The sequence below is a fragment of the Nerophis lumbriciformis genome, linkage group LG37 (assembly GCF_033978685.3).
Source record: "Nerophis lumbriciformis linkage group LG37, RoL_Nlum_v2.1, whole genome shotgun sequence".
Classification (NCBI taxonomy): Eukaryota; Metazoa; Chordata; class Actinopteri; order Syngnathiformes; family Syngnathidae; genus Nerophis; species Nerophis lumbriciformis.
In genome coordinates, this window is record NC_084584.2 from 3,725,009 (window position 1) to 3,748,191 (window position 23,183).

Sequence of the window (23,183 nt, forward strand, 5' to 3'; positions counted from 1 at the left end):
AACACAGAAAAAGGTTAAGTGAAATAACTTAGTTGTTAACTGTAGGTCAATAATGCTTGTCTTTCTCTCAGACAGACAGGGCTTTGCTGTCCGTAACAAACACACCGCAAAATGAGCTAACGTTACGCTAAAAACTAATTAGCCTTCACCTCAAGGACTGCGAGCGAGCTGAGCTGCCGCTTATGTTTCTAGAAGGTCAACGGGCTCATAGTGATGTTACTAGTAGTTGACTGGGAGGTGTTTATTATTATTTGGGGAGAGTCCGCTGCCTGATGCTCACCTGCTATACACCTTTCTGCTCACCACACCGAAGGAGCACTGACTACATGCACTCTGAATACTCACTGCTGATTGGCTGTTACCGCTCTGCGTGTAACCAATCAGATGGTTGTGTGGGTGCTGCAGAGACGTACTGACAGAGGCAGAACTAAGCGGAGCAGCTTGTTAAGACTTTAGTTTAGGCGGTGACTCTTTGTTGTTAAGGCGGCCGCCTTAACAACAAAGCGCTGACCACACCAGCTCACCCTTTAGAGCACGGCGGTAACCTCCTGCCAGTAAACATACAGAAAATAGTTCTCAGGTGTCTCTCTGTTTTACACTTTATGAAGCATATTCTTAAGAGCGTATTGTTTTAGATATTTTTTTTTTAAAAAGGGACCATAGTCAGACCAATGTGTTCTGTGAATGATGCGAGGCAAGACCGCTAACACCGCACCACCTTAGTCGCGCTCACCCTTTAGAGCACAGCTGTAACTTCCTGCCACTAAACCATCAGAAAATAGTTCCTCTCGGGTTTCATTATGTCACACTTTGCACTATTTTGTTGCACTATTGTTTTTATATTTATTATATTATATTATATATATATATTATATATATATATATATATATATTATATATATATTATATATATATTATATTATATATATATATATATTAATTTTATTATATTATATATATTTATTATTTATTTATATATACTATTACTATTGCAACTATTGTTTGCACTATTATGACATTTCCTTCCTGCCTTGACAGCTGGAAGTATTAGAATCAGAGGAAGTTACATATGAAATAATAATAATTACATACTTTCCAGAGGTCATAAAAAACATGAATAATCATGGATATCGAGCGATATGAAAGACTTAAAATGCACCAAAACGCTGCTCCTGTGAATATTTCAGTGTGCGTGGAGACTCACCTCTCATGCTGCTTGCAGACGCTGCATGTGTGTCACCAGACATGGAGGCTGCTTCTGTGTCTGAGGAGCTCACGTCTGACACCTGCCGGCCTGAGGTGGCGCTATCTGCAGCTTCAAACAAACAAACATGACTATTTATACACTATTATTGTGTATACCTACACTAATAATGTGTATAGATACACAAACACACACATGTATATATATATATATATATATATATATATATATATATATATATATATATATATACACACACACACACACACACACACACACACATGTATATACACACACACGTGTATATATACACACACACACACACACACACACACACACACACACACACACACACACACCTGTGTATATACACACACACATACACACATGTATATATATACACACACACACGTGTGTCTATATACACACACATACCGTATTTTCCGCACTATAAGGCGCACCTAAAAACCACAATTTTTCTCAAAAGCTGACAGTGCGCCTTATAACCCGGTGCGCTTTATTACGATTCATTTTCATAAAGTTTCGATCTCGCAACTTCGGTAAACAGCCGCCATCTTTTTTCCCGGTAGAACAGGAAGCGCTTCTTCTTCTACGCAAGCAACCGCCAAGGAAAGCACCCGCCCCCATAGAACAGGAAGCGCTTCTTCTTCTACCCGCCCCCGGAAGAAGAAGAAAAAACGCGCGGATATCACCGTACGTTTCATTTCCTGTTTACATCTGTAAAGACCACAAAATGGCTCCTACAAAGCGACAAGGATCCGGTTCATAAAAAGACGCAATCTCTCCATCCGCACACGGATTACTACCGTATTTCACAGCAACTGATATTCCTGTGAACTGCACTGTGGAACGGGAGCACGTACGGTGAATATTCGCACCACAGGGAATGAGAAGTCATCCTTCACTGTGGTTCTAGCTTGCCATGCTAATGGCCAGAAACTTCCACCAATGGTGATATTCAAAAGGAAGACCTTGCCAAAAGAGACCTTTCCAGCCGGCGTCATCATAAAAGCTAACTCGAAGGGATGGATGGATGAAGAAAAGATGAGCGAGTGGTTAAGGTAAGTTTACGCGAAGAGGCCGGGTGGCTTTTTTCACACAGCTCCGAAGGCGAACACACCTTCACTAAGACGGGCAGACAGCGCCGGACGACATACGCCAACATCTGCCAGTGGATCGTAAATGCCTGGGCAGATATTTCGGTCACAACTGTGGTCCGAGCTTTCCGGAAGGCAGGATTCACAGAACTGCTGCACAACAACAGCGACACTGAATCCGATGACTTCGACGAGACGGAGCCGGCCATTTTTGGATCCCACGCTTGCGCAACTTTTCAATTCGGACACCGAAGACGAAGAATTCGAAGGATTTACGAATGAAGAATAACTTCAGAAGGTGAGCGCTATGTTTATTTTTGTGTGTTGTGACATTAACGTTCGAGCAACATTATGTTGCTATTGTTCTACACCATTTTTGAATTTTACTATGTTTGTGATTGCACATTTGCGTACATTTTGGGACAGAGTTGTTAGAACGCTGGTTTTCAATATATTATTAAAGTTTGACTGAACTATCTGACTGTTTTTTTGACATTCACTTTAGCGCAGCGTAGGCGCGGCTTATAGTCCGGGGCGGCTTATTGGTGGACAAAATTATGAAATATGTAATTCATAGAAGGTGCGGCTAATAATCCGGTGCGCCTTATAGTGCGGAAAATACGGTATGTATATATACACACACACTAATGTGTATACACACACACACACACACACACACACACACACACACACACACACACACAGGTGTATATATACACACTAATGTGTATATATACACATACACACACATATACACATACACGTGTGTGTGTATATATATACACACACACACACAGGTGTGCATAAATACACACACACACGTGTGCATAAATACACACACACGTCTATACACACACACACAAGTGTATACACACACACGTGTGTATATATACACACACACACACACACACACGTGTATACACACACACACACGTATATATACCGGTATACACACACGTGTATATATACACAAGTGTATATATACACACACACACACACATTTATACACTTACACACTCACATGCATATACACGCACACACGTGTGTATATATACACACATGTGTATGTATATATACATGTACATATACATACTGTATATACATATATACACAAATGTATACACACATTCATACACACACATACATACATATATTTACAAATGTATACACGTATACACAAACACACATACATTTATACATATATATACACACACACATATATACACATATATATACATATATATATATATATATATATATATATATATATATATATATATATATATATATATATATATATATATATATGTATATATATACACAGGTAAAAGCCAGTAAATTAGAATATTTTGAAAAACTTGATTTATTTCAGTAATTGCATTCAAAAGGTGTAACTTGTACATTATATTTATTCATTGCACACAGACTGATGCATTCAAATGTTTATTTCATTTAATTTTGATGATTTGAAGTGGCAACAAATGAAAATCCAAAATTCCGTGTGTCACAAAATTAGAATATTACTTAAGGCTAATACAAAAAAGGGATTTTTAGAAATGTTGGCCAACTGAAAAGTATGAAAATGAAAAATATGAGCATGTACAATACTCAATACTTGGTTGGAGCTCCTTTTGCCTCAATTACTGCGTTAATGCGGCGTGGCATGGAGTCCATGAGTTTCTGGCACTGCTCAGGTGTTATGAGAGCCCAGGTTGCTCTGATAGTGGCCTTCAACTCTTCTGCGTTTTTGGGTCTGGCATTCTGCATCTTCCTTTTCACAATACCCCACAGATTTTCTATGGGGCTAAGGTCAGGGGAGTTGGCGGGCCAATTTAGAACAGAAATACCATGGTCCGTAAACCAGGCACGGGTAGATTTTGCGCTGTGTGCAGGAGCCAAGTCCTGTTGGAACTTGAAATCTCCATCTCCATAGAGCAGGTCAGCAGCAGGAAGCATGAAGTGCTCTAAAACTTGCTGGTAGACGGCTGCGTTGTCCCTGGATCTCAGGAAACAGAGTGGACCGACACCAGCAGATGACATGGCACCCCAAACCATCACTGATGGTGGAAACTTTACACTAGACTTCAGGCAACGTGGATCCTGTGCCTCTCCTGTCTTCCTCCAGACTCTGGTACCTCGATTTCCAAAGGAAATGCAAAATTTGCATGGTTGGGTGATGGTTTGGGGTGCCATGTCATCTGCTGGTGTCGGTCCACTCTGTTTCCTGAGATCCAGGGTCAACGCAGCCGTCTACCAGCAAGTTTTAGAGCACTTCATGCTTCCTGCTGCTGACCTGCTCTATGGAGATGGAGATTTCAAGTTCCAACAGGACTTGGCGCCTGCACACAGCGCAAAATCTACCCGTGCATGGTTTACGGACCATGGTATTTCTGTTCTAAATTGGCCCGCCAACTCCCCTGACCTTAGCCCCATAGAAAATCTGTGGGGTATTGTGAAAAGGAAGATGCAGAATGCCAGACCCAAAAACGCAGAAGAGTTGAAGGCCACTATCAGAGCAACCTGGGCTCTCATAACACCTGAGCAGTGCCAGAAACTCATGGACTCCATGCCACGCCGCATTAACGCAGTAATTGAGGCAAAAGGAGCTCCAACCAAGTATTGAGTATTGTACATGCTCATATTTTTCATTTTCATACTTTTCAGTTGGCCAACATTTCTAAAAATCCCTTTTTTGTATTAGCCTTAAGTAATGTTCTAATTTTGTGACACACGGAATTTTGGATTTTCATTTGTTGCCACTTCAAATCATCAAAATTAAATGAAATAAACATTTGAATGCATCAGTCTGTGTGCAATGAATAAATATAATGTACAAGTTACACCTTTTGAATGCAATTACTGAAATAAATCAAGTTTTTCAAAATATTCTAATTTACTGGCTTTTACCTGTATATGTCAGGCTTGTCCCTGACAGTGTGACTGTTTTAGTTTTTTCTCTGTGTTTGTCTTAGTTTCCTGTCAGCGCTTTTATTTTGTCTTCATTTCCTGAGTGTCTCCCTGAGTGCTGCTTCCCCTCAGCTGTGGCTGATTGGCACCTGGCCACACCTGGTGTCAATCAGCCAGCTACTATTTAAACCTGCCTTCTCCTCCAGTCATTGCTGGATCATTGTCGTTCCTACCTGTCGTGTCGTTGTTCTTAATACTTGTCGTTGTAGCTCTGTCTACTTTTGGTTTCACTCTGCTCATGTCCTAGTTCCTTCGTGTCACAGTAAGTGTTTTTGGTTTCTTGTCCACAGTTAGCCTCTGTGCTATTTTAGTTCATAGCCAGGTTTGTTCTCCGCCTTGTGCGCGCCTTTTGTTACCCTTTCGTTTGTTGTTTTGCCTTAGTGTATAATTAAATCATGTTTTCTCGTACAATGCCTTCCGCCTTCTCTGCATCTTGGGGTTCGTCACCTACAAACTCTGACAGTATATATATATATATATATATATATATATATATATATATATATATATATATATATATATATATTAGGGCTGCAACTGATTATTAATTTGATAATCGATTAATCTGTCGATTATTACTTTGATTAATCGATTAATAATCGGATAAAATAGACAAACTACATTTCTATCCTTTCCAGTATTTTATTGAAAAAAAACAGCAAACTGGCACCATACTTATTTTGATTATTGTTTCTCAGCTGTTTGTACATGTTCCAGTTAATAAATAAAGGTTTATAAAAAAATTTAAATACATTTAAAAAAAAAATGCCTCTGCGCATGCGCATAGCATAGATCCAACGAATCGATGACTACATTAATCTCCAACTATTTTTATAATCGATTTTAATCAATTAGTTGTTGCAGTACTGTATAAATATATGGTATATATATCCATCCATCCATTTTCTACCGCTTATTCCCTTCGGGGTCATATATATATATATATATATATATATATATACATACATATACACACACATTTATACAAAAGCAGTGAAGTTGGGACGTAGTGTAAATGGTAAAAAAAAAGAGAATACAATGATACCATTGAATTGCCTGGGATTCCCGATGGTTCCCCCGGTCTCTTCAGCACTCTGCAACACGACCATGTCCAACACCACCACCACCAGCTTCCTGCCAAGCACACATTAGAGTGTACATGTAGCTGACATTAGAGTGTAGATGTAGGTGACATTAGAGTGTAGATGTAGGTGACATTAGAGTGTAGATGTAGGTGACATTAGAGTGTAGATGTAGGTGACATTAGAGTGTAGATGTAGGTGACATTAGAGTGTAGATGTAGGTGACATTAGAGTGTAGATGTAGGTGACATTAGAGTGTAGATGTAGCTGACAGAGTGTAGATGTACCGTATTTTCCGCACTATAAGGCGCACCTAAAAACCACAAATTTACTCAAAAGCTGACAGTGCGCCTTATAACCCGGTGCGCTTTATATATGGATTAATATTAAGATTCATTTTCATAAAGTTTCGGTCTCGCAACTACGGTAAACAGCCGCCATCTTTTTTCCCCGTAGAAGAGGAAGTGCTTCTTCTTCTACGCAAGCAACCGCCAAGGTAAGCACCCGCCCCCATAGAACAGGAAGCGCTTCTTCCTCTACTGTAAGCAACCACCCGCCCGCGTAGAAGAAGAAGAAGCGCGCCGATATTACGTTTCATTTCCTTTGTGTGTTTACATCTGTAAAGACCACAAAATGGCTCCTACTAAGCGACAGGGATCCGGTTCATGAAAAGACGCGATCTCTCCATCCGCACACGGATTACTATTTCACAGCAACTGCCTGAAGACTTTCAAGAAAAGCTGGCTACTTTCCGTGCATATTGTAAAAACAAGATAGCTGAAAAAAAGATCCGGCCAGAGAACATTATCAACATGGACGAGGTTCCACTGACTTTTGATATTCCTGTGAACCGCACTGTGGATACAACGGGAGCACGTACGGTGAATATTCGCACCACAGGGAATGAGAAGTCATCCTTCACTGTGGTTCTAGCTTGCCATGCTAATGGCCAGAAACTTCCACCCATGGTGATATTCAAAAGGAAGACCTTGCCAAAAGAGACCTTTCCAGCCGGCGTCATCATAAAAGCTAACTCGAAGGGATGGATGAAGAAAAGATGAGCGAGTGGTTAAGGTAAGTTTAAGTTTACGCGAAGAGGCCGGGTGGCTTTTTTCACGCAGCTCCGTCCATGTTGATATACGACTCCATGCGCGCCCACATCACGCTGGTTTTTAATATATTATTAAAGTTTGACTGACCTATCTGACTGTTTTTTTGACATTCCTTTAGCGCAGTTAGATGCGGCTTATAACACGGGGCGGCTTATAGGTGGACAAAGTTTTGAAATATGCCGTTCATTGAAGGCGCGGCTTATAACCCAGGGCGCCTTATGGTGCGGAAAATACGGTAGGTGACATTAGAGTGTAGATGTAGGTGACATTAGAGTGTAGATGTAGGTGATTAATATTAGAGTGTAGATGTAGGTGACATTAGAGTGTAGACGTAGGTGACATTAGAGTGTAGATGTAGGTGATTAATATTAGAGTGTAGATGTAGGTGACATTAGAGTGTAGATGTAGGTGACATTAGAGTGTAGATGTAGGTGACATTAGAGTGTAGATGTAGGTGACTAATATTAGAGTGTAGATGTAGGTGACATTAGAGTGTAGATGTAGGTGACATTAGAGTGTAGATGTAGGTGACATTAGAGTGTAGATGTAGGTGACATTAGAGTGTAGATGTAGGTGACTAATATTAGAGTGTAGATGTAGGTGACATTAGAGTGTAGATGTAGGTGACTAATATTAGAGTGTAGATGTAGGTGACATTAGAGTGTAGATGTAGGTGACATTAGAGTGTAGATGTAGGTGACTAATATTAGAGTGTAGATGTAGGTGACATTAGAGTGTAGATGTAGGTGACATTAGAGTGTAGATGTAGGTGACATTAGAGTGTAGATGTAGGTGACTAATATTAGAGTGTAGATGTAGGTGACATTAGAGTGTAGATGTAGGTGACATTAGAGTGTAGATGTAGGTGACTAATATTAGAGTGTAGATGTAGGTGACATTAGAGTGTAGATGTAGGTGACATTAGAGTGTAGATGTAGGTGACATTAGAGTGTAGATGTAGGTGACATTAGAGTGTAGATGTAGGTGACATTAGAGTGTAGATGTAGGTGACATTAGAGTGTAGATGTAGGTGACATTAGAGTGTAGATGTAGGTGACATTAGAGTGTAGATGTACCGTATTTTCCGCACTATAAGGCGCACTTAAAAACCACAAATTTTCTCAAAAGCTGACAGTGCGCCTTATAACCCGGTGCGCTTTATATATGGATAAATATTAAGATTAATTTTCATAAAGTTTCGGTCTCGCAACTACGGTAAACAGCCGCCATCTTTTTTCCCCGTAGAAGAGGAAGTGCTTCTTCTTCTACGCAAGCAACCGCCAAGGTAAGCACCCGCCCCCATAGAACAGGAAGCGCTTCTTCCTCTACTGTAAGCAACCACCCGCCCGCGTAGAAGAAGAAGAAGCGCGCGAATATTACGTTTCATTTCCTTTGTGTGTTTACATCTGTAAAGACCACAAAATGGCTCCTACTAAGCGACAGGGATCCGGTTCATGAAAAGACGCAATCTCTCCATCCGCACACGGACTACTATTTCACAGCAACTGCCTAAAGACTTTCAAGAAAAGCTGGCTACTTTCCGTGCATATTGTAAAAACAAGGTAGCTGAAAAAAAGATCCGGCCAGAGAACATTATCAACATGGACGAGGTTCCACTGACTTTTGATATTCCTGTGAACCGCACTGTGGATACAACGGGAGCACGTACGGTGAATATTCGCACCACAGGGAATGAGAAGTCATCCTTCACTGTGGTTCTAGCTTGCCATGCTAATGGCCAGAAACTTCCACCCATGGTGATATTCAAAAGGAAGACCTTGCCAAAAGAGACCTTTCCAGCCGGCGTCATCATAAAAGCTAACTCGAAGGGATGGATGAAGAAAAGATGAGCGAGTGGTTAAGGTAAGTTTAAGTTTACGCGAAGAGGCCGGGTGGCTTTTTTCACGCAGCTCCGTCCATGTTGATATACGACTCCATGCGCGCCCACATCACGCTGGTTTTTAATATATTATTAAAGTTTGACTGACCTATCTGACTGTTTTTTTGACATTCCTTTAGCGCAGTTAGATGCGGCTTATAACACGGGGCGGCTTATAGGTGGACAAAGTTTTGAAATATGCCGTTCATTGAAGGCGCGGCTTATAACCCAGGGCAGCTTATGGTGCGGAAAATACGGTAGGTGACATTAGAGTGTAGATGTAGGTGACTAATATTAGAGTGTAGATGTAGGTGACTAATATTAGAGTGTAGATGTAGGTGCACACACTTGTTGGACAAATAGGACTCGTTGGTCTTCTTCAGCATGCAGACACAGCCAGGGCTCAGTAGCTTGGACTCCACCAGGTGGTTTAACTGCGTGACCAGCACGAAACCTACACACACACGCACACACACACACACACACACACACACACACACACACACACACACACACACACACACACAGTCAGGACCCCTCCTCCCTTTGCTCCTTCAATCCTTTAATTGAGGCTCCTTCAAAGGCCTGCCCGGATGAGCATGTTTTAGGAGATCAATACACAATAACAGACCCACAAGTCACTTCATGAGCAGTGTTACAATGTGGGACATGTGAACCCCCAGACCCACAAGTCACTCGATGAGCAGTGTTACAATGTGGGACACTTACAAGGGGACATGTGAACTCCATCGCTCAGAGCCAGGCGGTACTTGGAGGGTCCTTGGCTGACAACGATCTCACGGATTTTCTGGCAGAGGAGGCACATTTTTATTTATGCAGGCAAATAATAACCGCTGATTAATCACAGTTCAAGAGTGTGATTAATCTAAAAAAAAAAAAAAAAAAAAAAAAAAAAAAAATTATATATATATATGTATGTATATATACTGTATATATACACACCATATATATAAACATACATATATACATTGATATACATTGATACACACATAGGTATATATACACACATATTTATAGTATATATACACACGCATGCATATTTACACGTGTATATATATGTATATACAAACACATATATTTACACACATGTATATATCCACGCGTATATACAAACACACACACACACACGTATATATCCACGTGTATATACACACACACACACATACATATATATACACACACACACACATATATATATATCCACGTGTATATATACACACACACACATATATATCCACGTGTATGTATACACACACACACACACACAAATATATACACATGTATGTATAAACACACTTGTATATACACGTGTTTATACACACACACACACGTATATATACACATGTGTATACACACACACACACACGTATATATTTCCACGTGTATATATACACACACACGTGTATATATATATACGCACACACAAATATATACACATGTATATATAAACACACGTATATATACACGTGTTTATACACACACACGTATATTTACACGTGTATATACACTCACGTATATATATATATATATACACACACACACGTGTATATATACACACACACGTATATATATATATATATATATATATATATATATATATATATATATATATATACGTGTATATTGAAGGAGAGATATATATATATATATATACACATATATATCATATTTAAGAGTTATTTCTTTCTATAGTCATATTTGAAACAGCTAGTGTTTTCCATTTGTACTCTTTCTATTTTTTCTTCATCTTACGCCCGCTAATGCACTTTGAGTTACCTTGAGCTTTGGAATGTAGGGAGTTGGGAGTACTCCTTTTTTTTTTATCTCATGCTGAGCTGAACAATGAACTTGTGTATTCCTTCTGGAGGGTGGGGAGCTATTGGCATATTGAAGAAGTAGGCGCTTCGGTAAGAGTGTTAGATCAACTGGGGTAGACAGATTGAATGTTGGTCTCCCAAAGCTTTGGAATAAATTGTAAAATACCTATTCTGTTCTGGTGATCATTCATACTCTGCTTATATGTCATTCGAAAGAACTTGGGATTGACCAGTAACTTAAAATTCCCTTGGAGGAAGAACTGGTCCAAACGCAACAATATATACACACACACAGGGCCGGCCCGTGGCATAGGCCGTATAGGCAAATGCTAAGGGCGCCGTCCATCAGGGGGCGCCATGCCAGTGCCACAAATGTTGGAGAAAAAAAAAAAAGAAAAAAAAAGTTGTTACTATTATTTCTAAATACAAAAAATAATCTCACGTTAATTAAAATGCAAAGTAAAGCCTATTTAATAGAAATATTATTTGTTACAACATTACGCCCCCCCTCCTCCCCACGCACGGTGCGCCCCCTCCCTTCCCGTATCATGACTCTTTTTGGACGTCACCACATCAAAAAATCAACACAAGATGTCAAAACGGCCAAAACTGTCAGGTGCCCAGGGAAGAAAAAAGAGAAAAGAAGAGGAGAAACGAGAAAAGACAGAGGTAGCAGGTAGGTAACGTTAGCCTACATGAAATTATTTGTCTGTTACAGAATGTGATAGTAACCTGGCTTTTTAGCATTAAGCTAATGTTACATGATTCGGCAATTGCTAATCAATAAATAGCTAGTTCTGTTTTAACGTCGGGTTAATATTGTGGAGGGGGCTAAATTGTTATGGAAAATAATAATGTAACGTTAGGTAATTACAGTACTCCCACCTTACATTCCTCAGGGACATTTGTATTAGATCTTTTAAGCAGGTGTTTTTTGTTTACATTATTGCCTTCTGGTTAGCTAATGTTTGCCCTGCAGGTAATAGTCACTTTTCCACCCCTTTATATATTAGGTATAGTTGTAAGTAAAAAAAAAAAGGTCAAAGACAAAGCTATTCGGGTTCTTGTGAGTATATACACTTCACTGCCGATGTGGGGGGGCGCCACCTAAAATCTTGCCTAGGGCGCCAGATTGATTAGGGCCGGGCCTGCACACACACACACACACACGTGTATATATACACACACACATGTATATATACACACATGACTGACGTATATATCCACGTGTGTATATATATATATATATATATATATATATATATATATATATATATATATATATATACACATGGATATATACACACACATATATATATATATATATTTACATATATATATACACGTGTATACACACACATGTACACGTGTATATACAGTAGATTCACTCACCAAAACCTGCAAGACTGGATTGTTGATGTGAGACTGTGAGAACAGGGCCTGAAAGACACAAAGAAGTATATATTATGACATGATACAAAGAAGTATATATTATAACATGATTCAATAAACACTCAAGCATCAAACAAATTCCCCACTTCAAAGGAGTGACGTCATTGAGGACTTGCGCCCTAACAATCATTGAAATAATGTTTACTTTGTAAATAACGCAGCAGTGTTTGTATTCTGGCAACCCAAACATTAGCAGGGAAGTTTTCAAATCGTAAGTTTGAAACGAGACGTTAAACATTTTTAAGCGTAAATAGTAAATAAAGACACGCGCATGCGTGTTAGCGTCGAGCGTAGCAACTACGTCACAACAATGGCGGACATGACAGCCGCTTTATGCTCACTTCTCCAGCCAGCGTACATTATTACATTATTACGACACATTAATAACATAAGTCAGCTTGTAAAACATTTTATACACCAAACTAACACATTTTCAAAAGACAAACAGTGTTTTTTTACCAAGTGATATCCCCACCTACCGGCCAAGCATACACATTACAACCGCTTAGCATCTTTCTTTCCAAAAAGTGTAAATATCGAATGCGTGGAGTTAATATTCGCACGCGTTGTTACCTCAATGGCTCCTTGTGTGAGATCGACACTCATGTCTGGTGCATAAAAATGTTCTAGAAGCTCAAAAAGCTTGTGCAGTCCTGCTCGTCTACTGGAACATGGGGAGGTTGTTTGGCGACGACAACAACAAGGACCGGATATGTACTGATGTCGCTTCGAAATAAGAGAATCGCTTTAGCCAGCAAAGACACTAATAGAAAAATCACGACCGCGCTAATAATATCAGCACATTTGTAGAATTTTAATTGTCTTTATAATGTGGAGTAGCAAGACACACAAACACGTCTAACCTAACTCGGGCGTCGTGTAAGTTTTATTTTGAAGAGCCCTTTAACAGGAAGCTTCACGTTACAAAGCCAACTTGATAAAAGCTACAATGGCGGCTGTTAGCTAGTATTGCAAACTCACAACAAACATTTGAACTTTAAAGAAAAAAAATTTTTCTTAAAAAATGGATCTTCCGTGCTTGCCGTGGCAAGACCACGTAGCCCAGAAGTGGGCCGGACTCGAACCTGGATACAAGGAACATTTCACGTCCTTGCTGGAGATCGAAGACATCTTTAAAAGTGCCTTAAGCGTGACAACGTGAGTGGATGCTAATGCTAATTAATAGTGATGGGTTGATGAGGCGTCATGAAGCGTTTCGACACATTGCAAAACTGTATTGATACTGTGTCGATACTGTGTCACTAAATACTGACATCTGCTGGACATTAAAAATCCCTACAGGCAACCTATGGACCGACTCAACTGACACTGATTTGATGCCCTAGTACAGGGGTCACCAAACCAAAAACTACTTCTTGGCAGAGGTGTGGACTCGAGTCACATGACTTGGACTCGAGTCAGACTCGAGTCATGAATTTGATGACTTTAGACTCGACTTGACAAAATGTAAAAAGACTTGCAACTCGACTTAGACTTTAACATCAATGACTTGTGACTTCACTTGGACTTGAGCCTTTTGAATTGACATGACTTGACATGACTTGCTACTTTCGCCAAAACCCAAAGATGAAAAAGTTATTCGGGAGCGCTCCGTGTTTTTCATCGTGTACTTGTCTATCAGCGTTGCGTGTGTCAGCTGGTGTGCTCTCAGTACAACAGCCAATCAAATTAGATCTACTTTGTTTTCATCACACAGCATTCATCCAATCAAATTGCAGGACAACCAACGAAGAAGACATGTCCAAACCACACGCCAGTGAACAAAAAATGATACCTAAAATAATTTCGTTTGGGTATAAAAATTACGAGGTGGTCAACACAAAACGGTTTGCAGTATGCAACACATGCGGTTCGAAAATGACTGATGGAGAGGCAACAACTTCCAACTTCGTCCGGCATTTGAAGTTGCACAAAGAACGGTAAGTTTTGAATGTAAGATAACGTTTATTGGCTAAGTAACGTGACTTTTATTTGCAGTGTAGTTAAATCAGTGAGGCTGTAAACTCACTGCTAACGTTATAACGTTATTGCAAACACGGGAATCTGTTGCAGTTCACTACCTTATTCATACTTTTTGTTCAGTGATTTTTTCTAAGCAGGGTTACGTTAGTCAATATATCACACGTAACGTTAGACGGCGGTCAGCAGCACCGCGTATTTTGGCCACCTAAAAAAAGACAAAAATAGTAAAATAAAGGTCAGATAAAATGTATACTATATTATGAATATGTGTACCGTTTTAGCTAGCTTTCTGACATACTGTTGGTTGTTTACCTCAGTGGTCCCCAACCACCGGGCCGCGGCCCGGTACTGGTCCGTGGATCGATTGGTATCGGGCCGCACAAGAAATTTTTTTTTTTTTTTTTTTTTATTAAATCAACATAAAAAACACAAGATACACTTACAAGTAGTGCACCAACCCAAAAAACCTCTCTCCCCCCTTTTGTTCTGGGCATTGAACATGAAGACTCTTCCTTCACTGTTCCAAGTGGCCATGAGAGTCTTGGCAGTGCCTGCCTCCAGTGCTCCAGTGGAGCGAGTTTTCAGCCATGGTGGCATCATACTACGCCCCCATCGTGCACAAATGACTGACAGACTCTTGGCTAATTTGGTCTTTTGCAAATGCAATGCAGCATAGGGCCCTGACATATAAAAAGTACAACTTTTTTGTTATGTTCACGTATATGTCATGTTTTTTCAATGTTAACACTTTTGTACAAATAAGTACATTTGCACTTTATTTTCCAATGTGTTTGTTCTGTAAAGGAATGAGTTAATGTTTAAAATGACTGGTTAATAGTGCTATTATAAAGTGCAATGTCAGCACAATTTTCTTTCCTGCAATTTAAAATGCACTTGTTTTAATAAATAAATACAGCGTTTGAAAAGCATACACAATCTGTGTTAATATATTAGTCTGTGGTTAAAAGGACTTGAAAGGACTCGAAACTCAAAATGCAGGACTTAGGACTTGACTTGAGACTTTCCAGTCTTGACTTTGGACTTGACTCGGGGCTTGCCTGTCTTGACTCGGGACTTGACTCGGACTTGAGGGCAAAGACTTGAGACTTACTTGTGACTTGCAAAACAATGACTTGGTCCCACCTCTGCTTCTTGGGTACTGATTAATGCGAAGGGCTACCAGTTTGATACACACTTAAATAAATAAATATATTGTCATTTGTAAGTTACACATAAGTGTGATTTAAACAAGAATAGCTAAATAAATAAATGTATATATATATAAAAAATGGGTATTTCTGTCTGTCATTCCGTCGTACATTTGTTTTCCTTTTACGGAAGGTTTTTTTTGTAGAGAATAAATGATGAAAAAAAGCACTTAATTGAACGGTTTAGGAGAAAACACGAAAAAAATAAAAATACAATTTTGAAACATAGTGTATCTTCAATTTCGACTCTTTAAAATTCAAAATTCAACCGACAAAAAGAAGAGAAAAACTAGCTAATTTGAATCTTTTTGAAAAAATTAAAAAAAGAATTTATGGAACATCATTACCGTATTTTCCGCACTATAAGGCGCACCGGATTATTAGCCGCACCTTCAATGAATTACATATTTCATAACTTTGTCCACCAATAAGCCGCCCCGGATTATAAGCCGCGCCTACGCTGCGCTAAAGGGAATGTCAAAAAAACAGTCAGATAGTTCAGTCAAACTTTAATAATATATTGAAAACCAGCGTTCTAACAACTCTGTCCCAAAATGTACGCAAATGTGCAATCACAAACATAGTAAAATTCAAAATGGTGTAGAGCAATAGCAACATAATGTTGCTCGAACGTTAATGTCACAACACACAAAATAAACATAGCGCTCACCTTCTGAAGTTATTCTTCATTCGTAAATCCTTCGAATTCTTCGTCTTCGGTGTCCGAATTGAAAAGTTGCGCAAGCGTGGGATCCAAAATGGCCGGTTCCGTCTCGTCGAAGTCATCGGAGTCAGTGTCGCTGTTGTTGTCCAGTAGTTCTGTGAATCCTGCCTTCCGGAAAGCTCGGACCACAGTTGTGACCGAAATATCTGCCCAGGCATTTACGATCCACTGGCAAATGTTGGCGTATGTCGTCCGGCGCTGTCTGCCCGTCTTAGTGAAGGTGTGTTCGCCTTCGGAGCTGTGTGAAAAAAGCCACCCGGCCTCTTCGCGTAAACTTCCCTTAACCACTCGCTCATCTTTTCTTCATCCATCCATCCCTTCGAGTTAGCTTTTATGATGACGCCGGCTGGAAAGGTCTCTTTTGGCAAGGTCTTCCTTTTGAATATCACCATGGGTGGAAGTTTCTGGCCATTAGCATGGCAAGCTAGAACCACAGTGAAGGATGACTTCTCATTCCCTGTGGTGCGAATATTCACCGTACGTGCTCCCGTTCCACAGTGCGGTTCACAGGAATATCAGTTGCTGTGAAATACGGTAGTAATCCGTGTGCGGATGGAGAGATTGCGTCTTTTTATGAACCGGATCCTTGTCGCTTAGTAGGAGCCATTTTGTGGTCTTTACAGATGTAAACAGGAAATGAAACGTACGGTGATATCCGCGCGTTTTTTCTTCTTCTTCCGGGGGCGGGTGGTTGCTTACAGTAGAAGAAGAAGCGCTTCCTGTTCTATGGGGGCGGGTGCTTTCCTTGGCGGTTGCTTGCGTAGAAGAAGAAGCGCTTCCTGTTCTACCGGGAAAAAAGATGGCGGCTGTTTACCGAAGTTGCGAGATCGAAACTTTATGAAAATGAATCGTAATAAAGCGCACCGGGTTATAAGGCGCACTGTCAGCTTTTGAGAAAATGTGTGGTTTTTAGGTGCGCCTTATAGTGCGGAAAATACGGTAATTGAACGGTTTAGGAGAAAACACGAAAAAAATAAAAATAAAATTTTGAAACATAGTTTATCTTCAATTTCGACTCTTTAAAATTCAAAATTCAACCGACAAAAAGAAGAGAAAAACTAGCTAATTTGAATATTTTTGAAAAAATTAAAAAAAATAATTTATGGAACATCATTAGTAATTTTTCCTGATTAAGATACATTTTAGAATTTTGATGACATGTTTTAAATTGGTTAAAAACCAATCTGCACTTTGTTAGAATATTTAACAAATTGGACCAAGCTATATTTCTAACAAAGACAAATCAGTATTTCTTCTAGATTTTCCAGAACAATTTTTTTTAAAGAAATTCAAAATACTTTGAAATAAGATTTAAATTTTGATTCTACAGATTTTCTAGATTTGCCAGAATAATTTTTTTGAATTTTAATCATTTGAAGAAATATTTCACAAATATTCTTCGTCGAAAAAACAGAAGCTAAAATATTTATTATTCTTTACAATAAAAAAAAAAAATACTTGAACATTGATTTAAATTGTCAGGAAAGAAGAGGAAGAAATTTAAAAGGTAAAAAGGTATATTTGTTTAAAAATCCTAAAATCATTTTTAAGGTTGTATTTTTTCTCTAAAATTGTATTTCTAAAAGTAATAAGAATCTTTTTGAAAAAATTAAAAAAATAATTTATGGAACATCATTAGTCATTTTTCCTGATTAAGATCAATTTTAGAATTTTGATGACATGTTTCAAATTGGTTAAAATCCAATCTGCACTTTGTTAGAATATTTAACAAATTGGACCAAGCTATATTTCTAACAAAGACAAATCAGTATTTCTTCTAGATTTTCCAGAACAAAAATGTTAAAAGAAATTCAAAATACTTTGAAATAAGATTTAAATTTGATTCTACAGATTTTCTAGATTTGCCAGAATAATTTTTTTGAATTTTAATCATTTGAAGAAATATTTCACAAATATTCTTCGTCGAAAAAACAGAAGCTAAAATATTTATTATTCTTTAAAATACATTTTTAAAAAAATTACTTGAACATTGATTTAAATTGTCAGGAAAGAAGAGGAAGAAATTTAAAAGGTAAAAAGGTATATTTGTTTAAAAATCCTAAAATCTTTTTTAAGGTTGTATTTTTTCTCTAAAATTGTATTTCTAAAAGTAATAAGAATCTTTTTGAAAAAATTAAAAAAATAATTTATGGAACATCATTAGTAATTTTTCCTGATTAAGATACATTTTAGAATTTTGATGACATGTTTTAAATTGGTTAAAATCCAATCTGCACTTTGTTAGAATATTTAACAAATTGGACCAAGCTATATTTCTAACAAAGACAAATCAGTATTTCTTCTAGATTTTCCAGAACAATTTTTTTTAAAGAAATTCAAAATACTTTGAAATAAGATTTAAATTTGATTCTACAGATTTTCTAGATTTGCCAGAATAATTTTTTTGAATTTTAATCATTTGAAGAAATATTTCACAAATATTCTTCGTCGAAAAAACAGAAGCTAAAATATTTATTATTCTTTACAATAAAAAAAAAAAATACTTGAACATTGATTTAAATTGTCAGGAAAGAAGAGGAAGAAATTTAAAAGGTAAAAAGGTATATTTGTTTAAAAATCCTAAAATCATTTTTAAGGTTGTATTTTTTCTCTAAAATTGTATTTCTAAAAGTAATAAGAATCTTTTTGAAAAAATTAAAAAAATAATTTATGGAACATCATTAGTCATTTTTCCTGATTAAGATCAATTTTAGAATTTTGATGACATGTTTCAAATTGGTTAAAATCCAATCTGCACTTTGTTAGAATATTTAACAAATTGGACCAAGCTATATTTCTAACAAAGACAAATCAGTATTTCTTCTAGATTTTCCAGAACAATTTTTTTTAAAGAAATTCAAAATACTTTGAAATAAGATTTAAATTTGATTCTACAGATTTTCTAGATTTGCCAGAATAATTTTTTTGAATTTTAATCATTTGAAGAAATATTTCACAAATATTCTTCGTCGAAAAAACAGAAGCTAAAATATTTATTATTCTTTACAATAAAAAAAAAAAATACTTGAACATTGATTTAAATTGTCAGGAAAGAAGAGGAAGAAATTTAAAAGGTAAAAAGGTATATTTGTTTAAAAATCCTAAAATCATTTTTAAGGTTGTATTTTTTCTCTAAAATTGTATTTCTAAAAGTAATAAGAATCTTTTTGAAAAAATTAAAAAAATAATTTATGGAACATCATTAGTCATTTTTCCTGATTAAGATCAATTTTAGAATTTTGATGACATGTTTCAAATTGGTTAAAATCCAATCTGCACTTTGTTAGAATATTTAACAAATTGGACCAAGCTATATTTCTAACAAAGACAAATCAGTATTTCTTCTAGATTTTCCAGAACAATTTTTTTTAAAGAAATTCAAAATACTTTGAAATAAGATTTAAATTTGATTCTACAGATTTTCTAGATTTGCCAGAATAATTTTTTTGAATTTTAATCATTTGAAGAAATATTTCACAAATATTCTTCGTCGAAAAAACAGAAGCTAAAATATTTATTATTCTTTACAATAAAAAAAAAAAATACTTGAACATTGATTTAAATTGTCAGGAAAGAAGAGGAATAAATTTAAAAGGTAAAAAGGTGTATTTGTTTAAAAATCCTAAAATCATTTTTAAGGTTGTATTTTTTTCTCTAAAATTGTATTTCTAAAAGTAATAAGAATCTTTTTGAAAAAATTAAAAAAATAATTTATGGAACATCATTAGTAATTTTTCCTGATTAAGATACATTTTAGAATTTTGATGACATGTTTTAAATTGGTTAAAATCCAATCTGCACTTTGTTAGAATATTTAACAAATTGGACCAAGCTATATTTCTAACAAAGACAAATCAGTATTTCTTCTAGATTTTCCAGAACAATTTTTTTTAAAGAAATTCAAAATACTTTGAAATAAGATTTAAATTTGATTCTACAGATTTTCTAGATTTGCCAGAATAATTTTTTTGAATTTTAATCATTTGAAGAAATATTTCACAAATATTCTTCGTCGAAAAAACAGAAGCTAAAATATTTATTATTCTTTACAATAAAAAAAAAAAATACTTGAACATTGATTTAAATTGTCAGGAAAGAAGAGGAATAAATTTAAAAGGTAAAAAGGTGTATTTGTTTAAAAATCCTAAAATCATTTTTAAGGTTGTATTTTTTTCTCTAAAATTGTATTTCTAAAAGTAATAAGAATCTTTTTGAAAAAATTAAAAAAATAATTTATGGAACATCATTAGTAATTTTTCCTGATTAAGATACATTTTAGAATTTTGATGACATGTTTTAAATTGGTTAAAATCCAATCTGCACTTTGTTAGAATATTTAACAAATTGGACCAAGCTATATTTCTAACAAAGACAAATCAGTATTTCTTCTAGATTTTCCAGAACAATTTTTTTTAAAGAAATTCAAAATACTTTGAAATAAGATTTAAATTTGATTCTACAGATTTTCTAGATTTGCCAGAATAATTTTTTTGAATTTTAATCATTTGAAGAAATATTTCACAAATATTCTTCGTCGAAAAAACAGAAGCTAAAATATTTATTATTCTTTACAATAAAAAAAAAAATACTTGAGCATTGATTTAAATTGTCAGGAAAGAAGAGGAAGAAATTTAAAAGGTAAAAAGGTATATTTGTTTAAAAATCCTAAAATCATTTTTAAGGTTGTATTTTTTCTCTAAAATTGTATTTCTAAAAGTAATAAGAATCTTTTTGAAAAAATTAAAAAAATAATTTATGGAACATCATTAGTCATTTTTCCTGATTAAGATCAATTTTAGAATTTTGATGACATGTTTCAAATTGGTTAAAATCCAATCTGCACTTTGTTAGAATATTTAACAAATTGGACCAAGCTATATTTCTAACAAAGACAAATCAGTATTTCTTCTAGATTTTCCAGAACAATTTTTTTTAAAGAAATTCAAAATACTTTGAAATAAGATTTAAATTTTGATTCTACAGATTTTCTAGATTTGCCAGAATAATTTTTTTGAATTTTAATCATTTGAAGAAATATTTCACAAATATTCTTCGTCGAAAAAACAGAAGCTAAAATATTTATTATTCTTTACAATAAAAAAAAAAAATACTTGAACATTGATTTAAATTGTCAGGAAAGAAGAGGAAGAAATTTAAAAGGTAAAAAGGTATATTTGTTTAAAAATCCTAAAATCATTTTTAAGGTTGTATTTTTTCTCTAAAATTGTATTTCTAAAAGTAATAAGAATCTTTTTGAAAAAATTAAAAAAATAATTTATGGAACATCATTAGTCATTTTTCCTGATTAAGATCAATTTTAGAATTTTGATGACATGTTTCAAATTGGTTAAAATCCAATCTGCACTTTGTTAGAATATTTAACAAATTGGACCAAGCTATATTTCTAACAAAGACAAATCAGTATTTCTTCTAGATTTTCCAGAACAAAAATGTTAAAAGAAATTCAAAATACTTTGAAATAAGATTTAAATTTGATTCTACAGATTTTCTAGATTTGCCAGAATAATTTTTTTGAATTTTAATCATTTGAAGAAATATTTCACAAATATTCTTCGTCGAAAAAACAGAAGCTAAAATATTTATTATTCTTTAAAATACATTTTTAAAAAAATTACTTGAACATTGATTTAAATTGTCAGGAAAGAAGAGGAAGAAATTTAAAAGGTAAAAAGGTATATTTGTTTAAAAATCCTAAAATCTTTTTTAAGGTTGTATTTTTTCTCTAAAATTGTATTTCTAAAAGTAATAAGAATCTTTTTGAAAAAATTAAAAAAATAATTTATGGAACATCATTAGTAATTTTTCCTGATTAAGATACATTTTAGAATTTTGATGACATGTTTTAAATTGGTTAAAATCCAATCTGCACTTTGTTAGAATATTTAACAAATTGGACCAAGCTATATTTCTAACAAAGACAAATCAGTATTTCTTCTAGATTTTCCAGAACAATTTTTTTTAAAGAAATTCAAAATACTTTGAAATAAGATTTAAATTTGATTCTACAGATTTTCTAGATTTGCCAGAATAATTTTTTTGAATTTTAATCATTTGAAGAAATATTTCACAAATATTCTTCGTCGAAAAAACAGAAGCTAAAATATTTATTATTCTTTACAATAAAAAAAAAAAATACTTGAACATTGATTTAAATTGTCAGGAAAGAAGAGGAAGAAATTTAAAAGGTAAAAAGGTATATTTGTTTAAAAATCCTAAAATCATTTTTAAGGTTGTATTTTTTCTCTAAAATTGTATTTCTAAAAGTAATAAGAATCTTTTTGAAAAAATTAAAAAAATAATTTATGGAACATCATTAGTCATTTTTCCTGATTAAGATCAATTTTAGAATTTTGATGACATGTTTCAAATTGGTTAAAATCCAATCTGCACTTTGTTAGAATATTTAACAAATTGGACCAAGCTATATTTCTAACAAAGACAAATCAGTATTTCTTCTAGATTTTCCAGAACAATTTTTTTTAAAGAAATTCAAAATACTTTGAAATAAGATTTAAATTTGATTCTACAGATTTTCTAGATTTGCCAGAATAATTTTTTTGAATTTTAATCATTTGAAGAAATATTTCACAAATAT

General features: G+C 35.3%; 2 protein-coding genes across 3 annotated transcripts in view; one reads left to right on the plus strand and one right to left on the minus strand.

The window, feature by feature from the left end:
* Positions 1–13,339, minus strand: part of LOC133577450 (replication protein A 70 kDa DNA-binding subunit-like) — a 110,956-nt gene extending 97,617 nt beyond the window's left edge. Inside the window, exons 1-6 of one of the 2 annotated variants that reach the window (XM_061931300.2) lie at positions 13,226–13,339; positions 12,593–12,640; positions 10,092–10,170; positions 9,711–9,816; positions 6,335–6,423; positions 1,205–1,309 (exon numbers count right to left, since the gene is read on the minus strand). In XM_061931300.2, coding sequence (XP_061787284.2) covers positions 1,205–1,309; positions 6,335–6,423; positions 9,711–9,816; positions 10,092–10,170; positions 12,593–12,640; positions 13,226–13,258 — 460 coding nt within the window. In that variant the 5' untranslated portion in view covers positions 13,259–13,339. Of the gene's footprint in view, positions 1–1,204; positions 1,316–6,334; positions 6,424–9,710; positions 9,817–10,091; positions 10,171–12,592; positions 12,641–13,225 lie in introns of both variants that reach the window. The other variant, XM_061931299.2, reaches the window with a different exon arrangement.
* A 222-nt stretch (positions 13,340–13,561) lies between these two features.
* smyd4 (SET and MYND domain containing 4) overlaps positions 13,562–23,183 on the plus strand; it is a 48,870-nt gene continuing 39,248 nt past the window's right edge. The window contains exon 1 of the mRNA XM_061931298.2: positions 13,562–13,810. Coding sequence (XP_061787282.2) covers positions 13,677–13,810 — 134 coding nt within the window. The 5' untranslated portion in view covers positions 13,562–13,676. The remainder of the gene's footprint in view (positions 13,811–23,183) is intronic.